The sequence below is a fragment of the Pagrus major genome, chromosome 15, assembly GCF_040436345.1.
Source record: "Pagrus major chromosome 15, Pma_NU_1.0".
NCBI classification, from domain to species: domain Eukaryota; kingdom Metazoa; phylum Chordata; class Actinopteri; order Spariformes; family Sparidae; genus Pagrus; species Pagrus major.
In genome coordinates this window covers 29,614,951-29,631,859 of record NC_133229.1, presented here as the reverse complement: position 1 = coordinate 29,631,859, position 16,909 = coordinate 29,614,951, and the positions used below count along the sequence as shown (strand labels likewise).

General features: G+C 42.1%; 1 protein-coding gene across 1 annotated transcript; it reads right to left on the bottom strand.

Moving 5' to 3' along the window:
* Window positions 1-2,708: 2,708 nt before the first annotated feature.
* LOC141009368 (high-affinity choline transporter 1-like) lies at window positions 2,709-16,608 on the bottom strand. Its single transcript, XM_073481962.1, has 8 exons — window positions 16,394-16,608; window positions 15,467-15,580; window positions 12,296-12,451; window positions 10,426-10,574; window positions 7,621-7,764; window positions 6,638-6,791; window positions 5,535-5,752; window positions 2,709-5,101 (listed from the first exon to the last, which is right to left on the bottom strand). Exons 1-8 carry the CDS (start codon window positions 16,575-16,577, stop codon window positions 4,523-4,525), a joined length of 1,698 nt encoding a protein of 565 aa, XP_073338063.1. The 5' UTR covers window positions 16,578-16,608; the 3' UTR covers window positions 2,709-4,522.
* Window positions 16,609-16,909: the final 301 nt, after the last annotated feature.

Here is a 16,909-nt window from a genome sequence, read left to right as displayed (position 1 = left end):
AGGACAGCTGAGTCATAGTAAGACTATGAATCCAGACAAGCTCCATGTAGGACATCATAGCACCTCACACCAACCTTTTCATAATGATTCTCTCTCTTTATTTCTTGAAAACACAGCTGCGCTACTGAATTTGCACTGCTTCGTAGAAGTGTGAAAATGATTACTGTCCACAGCGTGGTCTGCTTTCTGCTGCGTTGGCTGGACATTGTGGATTTGGCTTTTTGACCTCTGTGTAATGAGTTTGTTGTGATGAAAAATATGTAGAAGTATAAGCTGACAATATTGCAAGTCATCCAGATAAATGTGCCAGCTAAATGTGTCATGACAGCCAGGCTTGGTGCCCTGTTGTTTGACCAGATGGCCAGCAGGTGTCACTACATCCATCCTCTGAATTTTCCATTGCGTCATGTCCTACACTGTGTGTACCAATGAGCTAAACTTGTTGCAATAATTCTAAGGAAAGTGAGATGTGGCAAATCACATGAAGCAAATTACATCAGAATATAAGTTCAGTTCTGGTCTAGAACCATAACCACACGTCAAAAGTGCCGTCCTAGATGCCCCTGTGGTAGATCAGACATGATGAAGTGCCCTCTGCAGTGTCCCAAAGTGCACTACAATGTGCTGAAGTGCCCTCGAGGGTATGCTTTTTAATTATTATTTTGACCCAAAGTCATCAAAAATAGGTTTTAATGATGTCCATGAGTTTTTACTGACAGCAGAAGCTAAATTGTTTCACCCGTCAATGTGTTTTGGTGGTTGATCCTTTATTTAGCTCAGCCTCAGAGACGAACACATGAGCAAATCTCCACAATGACAGAAGCTTGTACAGATTTTTCACCTGTTTGAACATGAATGTTGTGTAAAGTCACATGGACAAAACTTACTTTAGTGGTTTTGCTCATCCAGACCCAACAATAGTCAGACTTTAAGGAACAATTCAGCCCAGTTTCGTAGTCCACAAAACATTTCTGGAAGAAAAGAGCATTGCAGCATTCTCCTAAACAAATAGCAACGGGTTTGAATAGAAAATGTAAAAGAAACCATCGAAAAGCCAAAAAAAAAAAAAAAAAAAAATGTAGTGACTCCATACAGCTCGTCCAGCATAAGTTTTCAGAAGCCCCAAGATCCCAAATTGATTTGATAAAGACTTCATATACACCCTGTAGCTGCTAACGATTTTAGCTTAGCAGCTACAGTGAAGATTTTGGCTTTAAAAAGGGTGTAAAAAACATCTTTTCAAATCAGTTTGGGATCTTGGGGCTTCCAAAAACTTGGATCGCACCAGACGAGCTTATGGAGCCATTTTCCATTTCAAGTGACCTTCCATCTTGGGGAGTAGATAATAGCATAATTTTAATTTTGGGGTGAACTGTTCCTTTGAGAGATTGTGTTTATAGAAGCCACAGTGACACTTTTTTATGCTGATTTAAAACGTTGACATTTTAACAGCCCCCAGGACGCTTGTGAAGGACCAAAAGATTTAGCAGCAGAGCCACGTAGGGGAAACACGGGGCCTTTACCAGGAGAATAAAAATCAAAAGAACATGAATAAATTCAACACAAAGATTTTTTTTCAAGGTTGAGGAGTGCCGTCATTCAAAACCTCAACACCACCTCAACCATCAACCATGAAAACAAAGGACACAGGAAGCAGCCGGAGCAGCGACTACACAAACGTCAACACTTGCTTGTGCGGTCTTAATATAGAAGACCTTTATCTCAGTCTGTTACTGTGTCCTGTGGGACGATTGTTCCACTGGAGCTGTTGGCACACGGACAAGTCAGGAGCAGGATGTCACCTTATATAATACCACACTGATATATTGTCACTTGACTTAGATTGACGCGGACATCAGAGGACGGTCCGGACATCTGTCACAGCTTCGGCATGCCGCGCAGTCCCATGTTGAATTATCAAGCGGAGGCTGGTTATTTTTGTGTGTCATCGTAAGCTCGCAGGACACATGTGAGTCGAGTTTAGTCGTGTGGACTTAGACAAGTAAAGGGTTTCATTCCAGTACTTTTTAGGCACACGTGTCATAAATAAAACGTAAATGTGTCTGTCATCACAAAATTAAATGTTTTAATTACTCCAGACTTCAATATTAATCCATTCACTGCTCAGTTATGCCAGCAGTCAGTAGAGAAGAGAGGGGATCTTTAAAGCCTAAACTGTTGTCCAAGTGCTGAAAGGGAGATCCGGTATTTGTTAACCTAAGACTTATCTTTATATTTTTATTCATGATCAATATTTTACTCATCCTCCTCCATCTCCATTGTAGCGATTTGGGAGAGGCCGACCTCAAAGAACGGCATTGATCAGAGTCGGAGTGAGAGCCCTTACGGGAGAGATGTGGGAGGCTCTCGCTTCCTCCCCCGATCGGTGTAGGAGGATTTTTCTTGACATTTATCCTCATGTTATTCTTGGACCTTGAAATAATATTGAAGGTAGATAAATACCAGGACTTCCCTTTTCGTACTGAAGTGATTTGGTTCGACGGTGCTTTGCACTCTGAATTCTGACTGTGTGTTAAAGCAAGAAGGCACTTTAGTCTTCTCTCAGCCATTTACTTTAAAGAGTCTGAAACAATAAAAGAGTATCTCATTGTGGGTGCTGTGTTTCAAGCGCTAGAGACCACATCCTGAAATAACATTTCATGGCAATTAAACAGTAATGTGAGTGTGTAAAGAAAAGAGTAGTCATGGCAAATACAGGAGTTTTATTTCAAATTAACTGATTATATTAAAAAGTTCAGCTCTTCAAAGCCACTGTCATTCCATCTAATCTGCTTTGTTCAGTCTTGCATACATCATCATTATCAATCAATTGGCCTCATTGGTTTTTCTCTGTTTTCATTCAGGGTTGGTGCTGTATGTCAGCAGTGCTCATGCCTTGGTTTCAAGATTTACATTACTTAACTGTTAACAGACATTGTTTTCGATTGCAGGAAGTAGGCAACAAAGTAAGGACTAAAAAAAAACAGTGATGTCAGGGTTCGAGTTATGTGGGAGCCAGTGGGAGATGAGCTGCTATCAGCAGGAGTCTGAGCTCCCATGAAAGCAGTGAAATCATACAATCATTCTTTCACTCACCAATAATGCACTTTTCAGTATAATGACTATTATTAATGATACAAATAGGCTAAAACAAACAGGTTTTTTACAAAAGAACTGCAGTTTGCTGCCCAACCTGATGCTCCTGAATGTGGGACCACCACACTTGGACACTTCAGAAGCGCAGCAGGATGTGGCAGAGGCTCTCTAACACAAAGTGTTATGACTGACAATATTATTTATTTATTTATCTCCGCCCCAAATGTTAGCTAAAAACCCCCACGAAGCTCAAATCATAACTCGAACCCTGGTGATGTGGGATCAAATGAATAAAATTACCTTTAAAGCATTATCTAATGAGCCTCAAAGGCACATTGCCAAGGGGCCCAATGGGTCAGTGGAGCCCCTCCGACTGAGACAGTATTCAGTGACTTTTGTTAATATTTGTCTTTGGAAATTTTCCGAATTGAATTTCCTCCGTAGGGTGGCTTGACTCAGAGAGGGTGAGGATCTTGGACATCCGGAGGGAGCTTGGATTAGAGACGCTGCTCCCCGGCGTCAAAAGGAGTCAGTTGAGGTGGTTCGGTCATGTGATCTGGATGCCTCCTGGGCGCCTTCCTTTAGGGTAGACCCTGAACATGCTGGAGAGAACACATATCTCATATGGCTTGGGAACGCCAGGAAGAGCTGGGAAACACTCCTGGGGAGAGGGACCTTGCTGAGCCTGCAGCCACCACGATCCAGATGGCAGAAAGTGCTTTTTCTTTTTGCTCCTAATCTCAGTCCAAGTCTTTTTTATTTCGAGTTCCTGCCAACACCAAGTCTGATCTGATGTTTCATTGTATTTTTGACTTTTTTTTCCCAACACAATAAAACTGCACCGTGCATGCCAAGGGTGCAGTAAAACCACATCGAATTTTCAAATGTTTGACAGCTGCATAGCTAAGACATTCACCACAGGTTTCCTTTAATGGTTTCCTATAAAATGTTGTACGACTGTAGCATCGTGTTTAACACGTGAGACTTTGAGATGGGCTTCGACAGCCCTCCTTCATCTCCATAACAAGAAACTAAAGTTAAATCAACAGCAGCACTTTAGAGTTACAGTTAACCTGCAAAATTCTTCTCAAAAACATGTAAAACAAGTGTGAGCATTGCATTCCTGTTCACGGTGAGTGGGTGGGGTTACATATTTGTGCCCAGGTATCTATTGTCTATGATCTGTAAATACTTGAAGGTATCACTGCTGCAAAAAATTGCAGAAAAAAATGCTGAGCTCTTATAATAACAAAGAGCATAGGTGTGATGCTTTTTTTTCCATTTATGCTGTATATAAAAGTATACAAAAATTGAAAATATACTGTACTATTAAAAGTATGTCATTACACGTTACATACATTTGTCCTTAAACCAGTCCGTACTGATGAAAAATGTATAAAAATGAAATTAAAATAATATTGCTTACTTAACATGTTGATTCTAACATTGGTTCACGCACATCATTGTTCTCATTTTGTTCTTTTAAGGTCTCATCCTTCTCATCCTTCTCATCCTTCTCATCCTTGGTGTCGGCCTCGGCGCCACCTTGTGTTTGTATTGAGTATTGAGATTTCACATTAAAAACATCCCATTTCTCAGGAATCAGGCCTCTGTTGAAGAGTAGAGACGCCAGGTGGGAGAACAACAAGATGGACACAAAAGCAGACAGCATGCAGATGGTCCTGATTGGGGAGCGCTGGACGTAAACGCCATCCACCATAGTGCATCCTGGGAATTTGATAATAGGTGGTATCCCAAGCAGTGGCTCGCCGCACAACACCCGCAACAGCATGCCCGCCACGCAGCCCAGAACGGCCCCGTAACCGTTGGAGATCTTGAAGAAGAGGACGCAGACGAGCTGCGGCAGCATGAGAGTGTAGGTGAGGTCGGATCGAAGCATCCACATCATCAGGACGCTGTTGTCCAGGAAGGTGAGAGACGTACCGGCCAGGCCCACCACAACCACCGAGACCCGGATCACCCACTGGATCTCCTGCTCTGATGCCTGCAGGGAAGAAAACAAACCGATTTCAGGATCATCTGGTTTCAGATTTTCTCTCATGGCCCTTTTTTTTGGATATCATTTAGTTCAGTGACACAGCAACTCAAACTGCTAACTGCTAACTATACTGTTGGCTGTTGCTCTCTCATGCTGGAACTAGCTATGGTTTGTTAATTAGCTCAGCTAGCAGTGAAGCTAGTGACCGTATAAGGAGTGGTTAAAGGTGCAATATGTAAGAATAGGCCACATGTTTTTTTTATATCGGACCTTTAATGAGGCAATTAAGAGAAATAAACTTGAATTCAGAAGGTTCAAGTCAACACTGTTGTTTCTTCACACTCTGTTGATAATATTAGTACTTTTGTTTGAGGGTTTCAAACTAAAATTCTGGCCGGATCTCACATGTTGCCCTTTAATGTCAGAGTCTCTGTCTCACCTGTGGCCTCAGGATGTTCCTGTAGATATTGGTGGTGAAGATGGACGCTGCAGACAGTAAAGCGGAGTCAGTGGAGGACATCACAGCGGCGGCCACCGCCCCGATACCTATGATGGAGATGTAGGTTGGGGTCAGGTGCTGCAGGACGATGGGCAGGACGAGTCCCGTCTCCCCACGCTCCAACGGAGAGGGAGAACCGTAAGAAGTCATGTTCCAGTCTGAGGACAGATGAGTGGAGAGAGACAAATGGACAAAGACCATTATTTCATTATTTCTTTCAACCCTAAAAGCTTTTTCTTAAAACTTCCTGAATATAATTCTGATGTCTGGATTGAGATTAGACTCAGATGAGTCAGTATCAGTTAGCACAGATTCATTCTAACATCTCAGGTCCTCCACTGCACAAGGTTCAATGAGATTTAATATAAATCAGGTATTTTTTTATATATTCGTACTTTGACTGCTCTACAGACTTAAAGGGACAGTTCACCCCAAAGTCAGAGCAACAAATTATCACTGCGCAGGAAGTGTGCATCTACTAATGGACTAGGTTAGCTCAGCCGAGGAGACGCCAGTATTGTTTACATCCTGCACTCTCACGAGCTTCTCGTTCATGAGTAGATGCAGGCGTTTTCTTCATGGTGATAAGATGTTGTTAGGAAGAAAGAAAATTGCTGCTCATGCCATCTTGTTCCATTATATTTAAGAGAAGGCAGCCAATATCTCCAAAACTGTGCAACTCACACCAACACAATCTAGATGGATACATACTGCAGCACTACAGGTAAGAGGAAAAATATGTATTTTTGTTTTGGGACACACTGTCCTTTTGAAATTGTAAAAAGAAACTAAGGCGACAGTAAAAGGAGTTAAATGTCTAAACCATGCACAGAGAACACATTTATTTTCTATCTTTTATTTAATCCTAAAACAGCCATAGTTTAGTGTGTATACAGTGGTAATCAGTTCTAACTTTTCTGATTCATATAGCTGAATTTCTATACCAAATGAATTAGGGGGCCACAGAGTATAAAAAATTTGATGTGCAAAGTAAAATGGGATAAAATAAGATTATCATTTTATTCTCTGTTCCTGAACCGTACTTGTTGATGCAGCCACTGCCCCGAGGAGTATGGGAGGGATACCCAGTGTGGGAACGATGAACGCAGCGGCGAAGCAGGTGATCTTGGCTGTCGCGGAGGAGGCGGCTGACAGCGTCCTCTGGTGGAAGTTCTGGAGACCTAAGTTCCCCAAACCCTTGGAGACACGGAGGAAAAATACTTCATACTTAATTTGTTTATATTTCACAACTAGAAAATGGTAAAACGTGTTTTCTCTGTGCAACAGACTGAATATTTCTTTGAACAGAAGTGTATTTGAGGAATAGTTTCAAAACAGAAAAGAAAGACCTCCACCTCGTGAAGAGCTCTCAGGAATGCTGTGAGATAAAGTCCTTTGGCTTTTCAACAGATTTAGCCAGACCTCTTTACAGTATCACGATTAAAGGTATAGTACGTAAGAAATGGCCAGTACTTGGCTCCAGAAGTACAGGGGGCAGCACTGCTGCTCATTATATATACTCTTTGCTGTGGCTATCTTTGGCTGGAGCAATTAGCTGACGTTAGCAAGTACTTAAGTTAACCGTGAAACTATCTGGCTACTAGCTGACTCCAGGGTCAACAGGGCTCGACCATTAACAGCTATGAGATAGTGTAGGTACAGAAAACATTAGCTAGCTCTAAACATTCCACTCAGCGAGTTCTTCAAGTGGAGGGATTCACATTGCAGCTGCTGTGCAAACATGACACCTGAGGAGAAATGTTTGTGTAGCACATGCAGTGCAGTCCACTCCATTGCACAAGAGAAACCGCGGTCTATTAAAAAAAAGATAAAATCTACAGAAAAAGAACCCTGAACCTCATGTTCGATCCCCTCCGGTCCAAACCTGAAACTCGATACGCTGCCCATGATTTAATAAAACAGTGATGCGAAGGACATCCTCGTCGGCATCCTTGAACAAACTTGACCTCAAACAAGTTTCAACTGAAACGTGCATTGATTTTCACGAGAAGCCTTCCAGTCTTACCAGAAGTAGAAAGTTATCGATCCACCTCCAGGCTCTGTCCGCCTCCAGAGTGCCGACCCACGGGGTCTGTAAGGTGTTGTTGTAGGCTGTCTCAGTGATGTCCGTCACAGCGGGGTTTATCAGGGAGAAGGGGACGCACAGCCACTGAGGAGAAGCAGTGACAGTCAGTACGCTGCTGTTCACCAACAACCAGCCTTTACAACTGTCAGCAAGAGGAGCATGTGAGCTGGCAGGTACTTCTCATGTAAGCCCAGCAGTAACAAGTGGTGCCCATTAAAGTTCATCTTAAAACAACAGATTAATTCTATTTTTCTCTCAATTTACCCAAATAGTTCATTTCAATATTTATTTAGTGTAATTACGTTTTAGTGACACAGGGATCGGAATCTATCCAAGCTTGCAGCATGCAAGAGGCGGGGTACCTGAACAGGTTGCCAGTCTTTTTTTCAGCGTTAACACATAGAGACAGACGAACACACTCACATTCACACCTCAGTTTCCAGTTCACCTGACTGGCATGTGTTTGGACTGGACAGTGCTAACCACTGAGCCACCGTCGCACCATCTAAGACTTTTTCCTGGACACGTAAAGATGACATCATCAGGGCACACAATGGCTGGACAAAAAAAGAGTCGTACTCCAAAATAAGATGAACAAAATCTTCATTCACAGCTAGTTTACAGCATAGAATGTAAACCTTTACATGAAATGGCGAAGGCTGCTTATATAAACCTTTAAAAGAATAGGACATTTAGAAAACACGTTTTTTTTTAATTTCTGTACCAGATTTAAATAAAAGGATCAATACTCCTCTCATGTCTGTGTTTTAAAGTTAGACCACTGCTTAGTAAGTTCCCATTTTACAGCAATATGCCAGTATAGAGTTTACTGGGTGTTTCATTGTGTATGAATTCAACTTTCATTTGTGAAAGAAAGAAATGTGTCATTTGTGCTTTTACAAAATTTACATAGTTGATCTATATCTATAGAGCTTATAGATCTGTAGAGGAAGTGAACATTTGTTCATTATTAGCCACAAATATCCAAGATAGACTTTGCACGAGCGGAGATTATGAAACGATGGTATACGTCTCGTAGATGTACACTTTCATTTCTTCTTTCCACTGTTTCGGTCTAAAATACACCTCGAGTATGTTGAAAAATATTAACTCTTGCAGCAGCAGCTAGCTGATTGATAAATAAATTACAGTTCTATTTAGAGGGTTTTTATCTAAATGAAAGCATTTATCTAACATCAGTAGCCCGGCCAAACACCTGGGACGCCAACCTATTAACTGTTGCCACGCACTTTTATTCCTGTTTTTTTTCCCAACAATGCTCCGCGTGCATATAAAAACAGAGAAGACTAGAATGGCAGTCAGTAGAGCTCATACCTCCGCCAAGGCCTCACAGTCCCCTTTAATTCAATGAAGCCTAATCAAATATCATATAAAACATAATTTAACCCGCTGGAATCTGATTTTTTTTCAGGATCCACATCAAACTGTACTCACTCATAGATACCCGCTGCCGAGTATTATGCATTAATGCATTATTCCCTGAGAAATTAACCAAAAAACGCCAACGTTAAAGAAGTTGAGAAAAACATTTCCTGATCCTTTTATCCGGATCCACACCAGAAGCTAATGGGGTCTATTCTGAGTAGAGACTCATCCTCCATCCACATGCTGTGGAAATCCTGCTGTCAAACCAACAAACCAACAAACGGACATGGGCGAAAACACAACCTCCCTGGCGGAGCTAATTAGCTTCCTCTCCTTGTTAGCTGTGGCATTTCTCATCTGTAAACAAATGCCTTTCTTCTGTGTGGAAACAAGGCTTTACTGCTTGAGCAGCTATGATTTCCCTGTTTTTTTTTCTTCTTTTCCTAGAGATGAGAGAAACTTCCCACAGGGGTTAAACTTCTAAAAGTCAGGCCATGTACTAGTGTTTGTGAGTTGAAAGTCATCGGAAAGGAATTTATGGGATGAGTAGTCCTTCAAAGCTTTAAAAAATTATGTACACCCTTTTAATGTTTTCCCAAATTGGTTTTTAATCCGGATCAAATGTTTTCTGGTCACGATTCATCTCATAATTGGTTGGCTTGGTTCCAGGCCTACAGTTCTTTAAATAAGGATTTCATGAAACATCAGCTGATTGAATGAAGGAAGAATTCACTAGTGGAACCAGAGCTGTTCAAAAATGTAGGCGGGCACCGTCGAGCCTTTTAAGTTAGCCTAGCAGCAAGAATGACAGCAGATGGAAACAGCAATTCAAAAATACAACCGACACTTCAAAAGCTCACAAATTAACACTTCTTCTGAACACAAATAGAAACGTGACATCCTGTGGTTTGACAGGAGGTCGTGTGCTGTGACTATTTTTTGGCGAACAGCTGACTGCAGTGAATTTGTCAGCGTGAGGGGCGCCTGACAACCCGTGGAGACGCCGCACATATGAACTGACCAGGTGGATAAACTGTTGTTCCCCAAGAAGTTTTTAACTCCTCTGTTTAAACACACACAACACAACATGCTAACTGGTCAGTTTTAGAGGTGTTGGTAGGCCTATTTTTGACCTTTGGACGGAGCCGAGTAGCTGTTTCCCTGCTCCCAGTCATGCTAAGCTTGTCTGAACACCTCCCAGCTCGAGGTCTGTGCTTAACACACAGACATGAGGGCAGTATCAATAATTTCGCTAATTCTCAGAAAAGAGGTCCTAAAATGTCAAACTATTTCTGTAATGTTTCTTTTTTCTTTTTCTTCATGACCTCTAGGACGGCCGGGGGGAAAACAGTAACTCACCAAGCTGATGAAAATGAGGATGAGCTGTATAATATCTGTGTAGGCCACAGAGTAGAGACCGCCCAGCAGGGTGTAGGTGATGGCCACAGCAGCAGAAATCCAGATGCTCACGGTGTAGGACAGATCCAGGATCACACTCATGGTGACACCTAATAAATATACACATTAGTGTTTCACACACATACACTAATTTACACATTTCAGATACTTGTGATGATGTGAAACCATAAACACCATCACAGCCACGTTATTAAGACCAGAATACCAACGCTCTGTGTTTACAGTCACCTAAACTTAAAATAAGATATAATCTATATATGAGGGGTGATTATTAAGTTCATGGCCTAAGGTAAAAGGAGGTGAGTTATACAGCTGTCTTTACATGCATGTGCAGTGTAACAACTGTGATTATGAAGACAGTTTGAAGTAAACAACTTTTGTGCTGTTTCTGTTTGTGGTAGTTGAAATTTCACAAGTCAGCCCTGTCTGAGACACTTCAGCCCACAAGTCCGCAGCGGCGATGGCTGCCAACCAGGAATGCGGATTTGAGTTGGTCCAACAGCCGCTCTGTTCACCTGATTCGGCACCCCGAGACTGTAACCTCTTCCCCAAGAAGAAGGAGAAGAAGAAGGAGCTCAGCGGTCACCGTTGACTCCAAGACTTGGACAACTACATTGAAAAATGAATGTGCTGGGGTTTTCTGAAACTGACTCCTTGTACCTTAGGCCATAACTACGATGAGCTAATATCAGCCTGGTTTATCGGATGCGGCACAACATAACGTAAACATGGTAAAACCTTTAAGGATAAGTTCACCCAAAAATGTAAATGCAGTCGTTGTCTAACACCCTCATGCCGATGAAGAGTCTGGGGATGTTTTGTCGCCTATTCCTATTGTAAAGTGTTCCTTTGTAAAGGACACCTCTAACCAGGTACGTTATTACAACTTTTAATGTTAAAGTTGAGAATTTAGATCTGTGAGAAAAATCTGTCTGTGGACAAATGGATGAAACAGTGTTTGTAATTTTTGATTCTAATTATTAAAAATGCTGCAGTGAAAGAGCAAAGAAGTAATGACACACCTACAGTATGTTTGTTTAATTCAACAAAGGAAAATGTGATAAAGGAAAAGGCAACTTTCAAGGGCAGGCTATCAACCGCATATCCTTATCTTGATCCTGTTTCTGTGCTGTGTGTGTGAACTCTGACAGACACACAGAAAAAGGAGAGAAGCTCCAGGCCTGTGAATGGCACCGGGATGTGATAGAGGCTCAGCATAGTTTTTAATCACATGACTGTTTTGGCCACAAACCATCAGTGTAGTAGAAAGTCTTCAGAGATTTACGCACCAAAAGGTGTTAATTCTGCAGCCTGGCATGCATCCACAGGAAAAGGTGTATATAGAAAAGACTTTCTAAATTGAAATTGGATCATTCAAATGATCGATTTGAATCTGAGCGCAATCCAGAATAAAGCTGCATCCACAAAGATGCCTGAATATTTATAGAAGGAAGGTTGTTCAATGTGTGAGTTATGGACAGTGACTGGCTGAGGACACTGGAAGACTGAATATTCTTGTGTCTTCTCTGGTTTAATAATAAGTGAATTATTTTCACACCACTTCACTAATCAGTCAGTTATAACGCAGCCTGTTAATTTACCGTCACACGGCCATCACTCCTGTGGTTACCGGTGTGATTTAAGGTCTTGTTTCCTTGATGGAGTTATTTCAGAACCGGCTGTACAATTAGACAAAGGCTTGCGTTTCACTCAACACCTCGGCAAAGAGCTGCGATCAACAGCTGCTCCGCTGCCAGGGTCAACACCCAAGTATCAAATGCATCACGCCCACGTACAGAAACATTCTTACCTAATCCTATGAGTGTTCCTGTCACCCACATAATCTCTGATACGAGCGAAGCCATCGAAAGAGCGGCCGTCGCTGCTTTTCCATACTTGTGCTGGAAAGGATCCATCATGGTCACATATTTATTGTTTCTCATCGGCTCAGCGAAGAAGAGGCCACCTCAAAAAATGAACAGGGAGAGAGACAGATTTAGATTCACTGGCTTGGACAGTTAAATGTATAAAAATGCATTTTGGCCAGCGTTCAGCCTCTATATTACAATATGGTATTCATTTGTTTTTGCAAACCAGATTTCTAACTTTCAGTCAACCGTTGAATTAAACTTCTTGTTTAAAAATCCCTGTTCTGCTTTAATTCCTTTTTTTGTAGCTTCAGAGACACAAAATATTTTGGAATTTCCACTGGAAACCATTAAACAGAAGTGGTAAACCACTCATCTGCTGATGCATCTCGTCTCGTGGTCGATTCTTGAGGGAACGCAGCCTAAACCATAAACACACTCAGTAATTATATGTGATCTGCTTTGTGAAACAGTGCCTCTGCTTTTTATCCCTTAATGTGAATGTTTTATTTCATAAACCACTAAAAGACAACCCCTCCATGAAGCACTTTCTCTACAAAACCCCGGCTACTGATTATGCAATCACAGAAAGAAAAAAAAAAACGTCACGGTGTAATGTCAGTCTACATTCATCTGGGTTTAAGAGGATAAGTCTTTTCTCACGTGATGTTCATGCGGAAGAGGAATGTTGTTTTTCTCTGCTAATCTCCAGACATAGGGGGAGTTGAGGTTCCACAACTTGTGTTTCCATTCATCAGAAGACATCAGAAGAAAAAAAAATGATCGTTTTCAAATTCAAGACAAAAAAAATCCATCCTGAGGTGCTGTCACTGTTCTCACTCAGGAACACTTCAACTGTCTGTGATGCATTTCAGGAGTTAAATGATGATGAAATGCTGTAATTTTAGTTCTGGGAAAAACACTTTAGTGAGCAATTTCCTACATTTCCCAGGAGGCCTTTCAACAGTTTCCAGACAGAGGGGTTCCACTTCCCTACGCTGCTTACGTTAAGATGTGACAGTGTGGTTCAGACTCAGTTAAATACGGAGATAACAATGTTCAGATAGTCAAATAATGAGCACAAATCAAGCCTAAAGAGCATATTTATAGATTAAAGACAAAGTCGCGTCAGACTCTGGCTGAATTTTGCTAGAAGATAAAATAAAGCCAGTCTGACAGTGCAGACCTGTGATGTCCTAAATCTGTCACACGGCTGATAAAAAACTACAGCCTCCAGAATCAGTTCATTCATCTATAACTGGATCGAAAGAAAACTAATCACCAGATATTTTGATATTTGATTGAAATTAAGATTAAATTTGCTGCTTTTCTTTGTCATTTATGAGAGTAAATTAAGAATTTGGGGGGTTTGGACTGTTGGTTGGACAGAAGAAGCTTTTTAAAGTCTTCACTTTGGGCTCTGAGAAAGTGTAAGAGATTTTTTCTTCCATAGTCTAAATGATCAAGCAATTAATTGTGAAGGAAATTGGTAGATTAATTCATATTGAAAATAATCTTCACTCGCAGCCATAACAAACCCCTTTGGATTGAGGCAGAAAAATGGTTGTCAGTGCCAACAGAATGACCCGTTTTAGCATTAAAATGACTCATATGAGTGTTTTTACGGTCTTCCACTTCTTGAAGTGTAAGGAACTAAAACTATAACACGTTCTGACTCCGAACTCGTCAAATACGGCAGTTCGGTCGGCGCATTTCAACATTTGTAAGTGTGAAACCGACGGATATTTTTATGGAGACCTTCAACAATTTCAAGCTGTTTGTGCCGATTAAAAACGGATGTTTTAATGAGACATGGGAACATCTCCAGCTGTGTTGGCGGCTGGAGACGTGACCCAGTTGTCAGAATAAATGTTAGCTGCGTACGTTCCTGCAGAACCACAGATGAGTTAAAACTGAACGTTTCGGCTGAATTCTCCGTTTCTCTCTTGTCACAGTGCTGTGTTTATGTTCTGCTTAGGTCGAGACAAAAAAAACACTTGGTTGGGGTTAGACAATAAAAATCCTGATTTAGCTTAACAGACCTGTTTTGGTCGCCACGATCATGGATGGAGATGGTCTGACTTCCCCTTATCAGCATATAATGTGAACGTGACGTGCTACGTTGGATATGAATGTAAACCTCGGACATATTTTGTGGTTTGCAGAAACGTTAACTGCCAACATATATACTTTTGCGACCGGGCAGCGTGGCGACAGAACCAGGTATTTTAAGCCAAAACAAGTAGCTTTGTGCCTAAACCCCAACCGGACCATAAGCACAGCGTTGTCACCACATAAAATAAAAGACTTAAGCTAAGGAAATGTAAAGTTGCAACATAAAGACATGAACAAAAATGGCCAACATGTACTCTGGTGATTGTGTTGGGTATCAAGATATTTTTTGTCTGTAATCATAGACTTGCCATTCTCGCTCCGGGGTGCTGGCAGCTGCAGTAAGTTCCCCATAGAGATGCAAAATTCTTTGGAAATTAACATGTGCATGTAACGCTTTTGTTTGTGATCGCGTCTTTGCCATGTAACAAGCAAGGATGCTCATTGAGACGTATGTAGTCTAATGCACGAATATGTGAATAAATGCATTGCAGTGTTTTCTATCCAAAGGACTCTTACAGCGAACAACAGTGTGAAGAACATTCAGCGGGTGCTGGTGTCTTTTTGGCCTTGAGATAAAAACTGCGCGGATTTGGATTGTCTCTGACTTGAGTGCTCTTGACTTGAGCCGTGCCTCTGCCTTTGCTTCTGGAAGAGGACGCTACTCACAGAAGCGCAGGGAAAACATAAAAATAGGTCGTTTTAATTACTTGAACCAATGGGAGATGCTGCCTAATAAGGACAGTCTACCCTCAGCTCAGACTTTTGCCCCGCTAGAGATCAGGATCTAAGAATAACAAAGATTTCTGTCCATTGTTTGTACAGCCAGTGTGCTGCGTAATGAGCATTGCAGCCTCCAGGGGCCACTGCTGCTGTGACTGCACACTTTCTCTTTCACGCATGTGATCCTCATAGGTCGATGATGTGACCCCCAGTGAAAATGAAAGCTGTGACCCTGGCGCGCTGCAGCTCTACCTGCCCGCTCCGACAGGAAATCTTACCGATGATGAAGCACATGGTCGCTGCGATGGGCATCACGGCCCAGATCAGTCCCATGGAGGGGTTGTACACTGCCTCTGCCGTGCCCACGATGAATCCACCTCCGACCCATGTGGCTGTATCACACACACACATGCACAGATTGACACACGCGCGCGCGTGCACACACACACACACACACACACACAGAGCAGCAAGGTTAGCGGTGGCTCGTTCAGACTTGCATGTCGTGTACCTGAGAACATGATCGGTGGAGTTTACTGTAAATTTAATGAGTCATTACTTTAGTAACCCCCCTCCCCCAGCCTCCCCCCCTCCCTGAGTGTGACCTGTAACGAGTGATCCGGGCTGAGAGCCATTATAATGAAATATGAAAGAAGTGGACATAAGGTGCAGTTATAAATAGGCTGCTCACTGACCCGTTTCCTGCTATATTTTATATTGACTCAGCTTTAATTTTAAACCACGATAACAGGTTCCTCTTTTGTCCTTGTTCCTCTTCTAAACTGCCGCTTTTTGTCCCCATATGTTAAATAAATTCATGTCCTGCCTCTTGTTTCATAATCAGGTATTATTGGGCAATCAAAAATATCAATGTATTATTTCTAGGAGCCTGGAAATTGTAATTACGCACGTTAGGATCCATCGCGGTTATAAAATGGTGAAACTGCGACGGAGGCAGGTGCACGTTTACATTTATTATATCAGACTTTTTTTTTTTTTTTACAGACGACAGGATTTTCTGGCCCGAGAGGAGAAATCGATTTTTTTATGTTACATAATTAAATTCCGCGTACGGACGCACAAACCGCTGAAACGGAGAACATCTCGAAGCAGAGAGCTCTCACGATCAGATGATCCTTTCACTAAACAATTACAGAGAAAGATGACTCCATGTTGTCGCCGGTTCCTTTACCGCATTTACTCGCCTGTCATGGTGAAGATGCCGACAACCAGGTTGATGCCCCGGTTGCCCAGCAGCGCCATCTCCGTTTTATCCCCCGTGCCCTTCTTGGCTTCCCTTTTGGACTTGATGGAAGCCCAGATGCCGATCCCGAGAACCAGCAGGTAGAAGAGCATCATGACGGACACGCCGGGGATGTTGAGCGCCATGATGGAGCTGCAGGATTCCGACTGAAGGACAGAGCGTGTGCCGGCCGCCTGGATGATACAGCATATCCCTCCCTGCTGCTGCTGCTGCAGAAAGAGTCATGCAGGAAATGCTCTGAAGCGCAGTGGAGGCGCCTGGAACTGCACATAACCCGCAGCAGTCATCCGTCAAGGTGAAACACATGCATATGCCATGAGTATTATCTAGGGCCTATTTATAAAAATGTGAGCCTGTTGGCTGTGTGTGTGTAATTTGACAAGAATAAATGAGAAATGGAAACGTGCACTTTAAAGCTTATCATGTCTATTATTTTTTTACATTCTGTTGGCATTTT

What these genes read in the sequence shown, in the direction of transcription:
- LOC141009368 (XM_073481962.1), bottom strand. Translation starts at nt 16,577, where the DNA reads ATGGCGCTCAACATCCCCGGCGTGTCCGTCATGATGCTCTTCTACCTG. An exon ending in TCCTCATTTTCATCAGCTTG is followed by an intron (nt 7,765 to 10,425) that starts GTGAGTTACTGT and finishes GCTTCTCCTCAG; the next exon opens with TGGCTGTGCGTCCCCTTCTC. An exon ending in GGAACATCCTGAGGCCACAG is followed by an intron (nt 5,102 to 5,534) that starts GTGAGACAGAGA and finishes TCTTCCCTGCAG; the next exon opens with GCATCAGAGCAGGAGATCCA.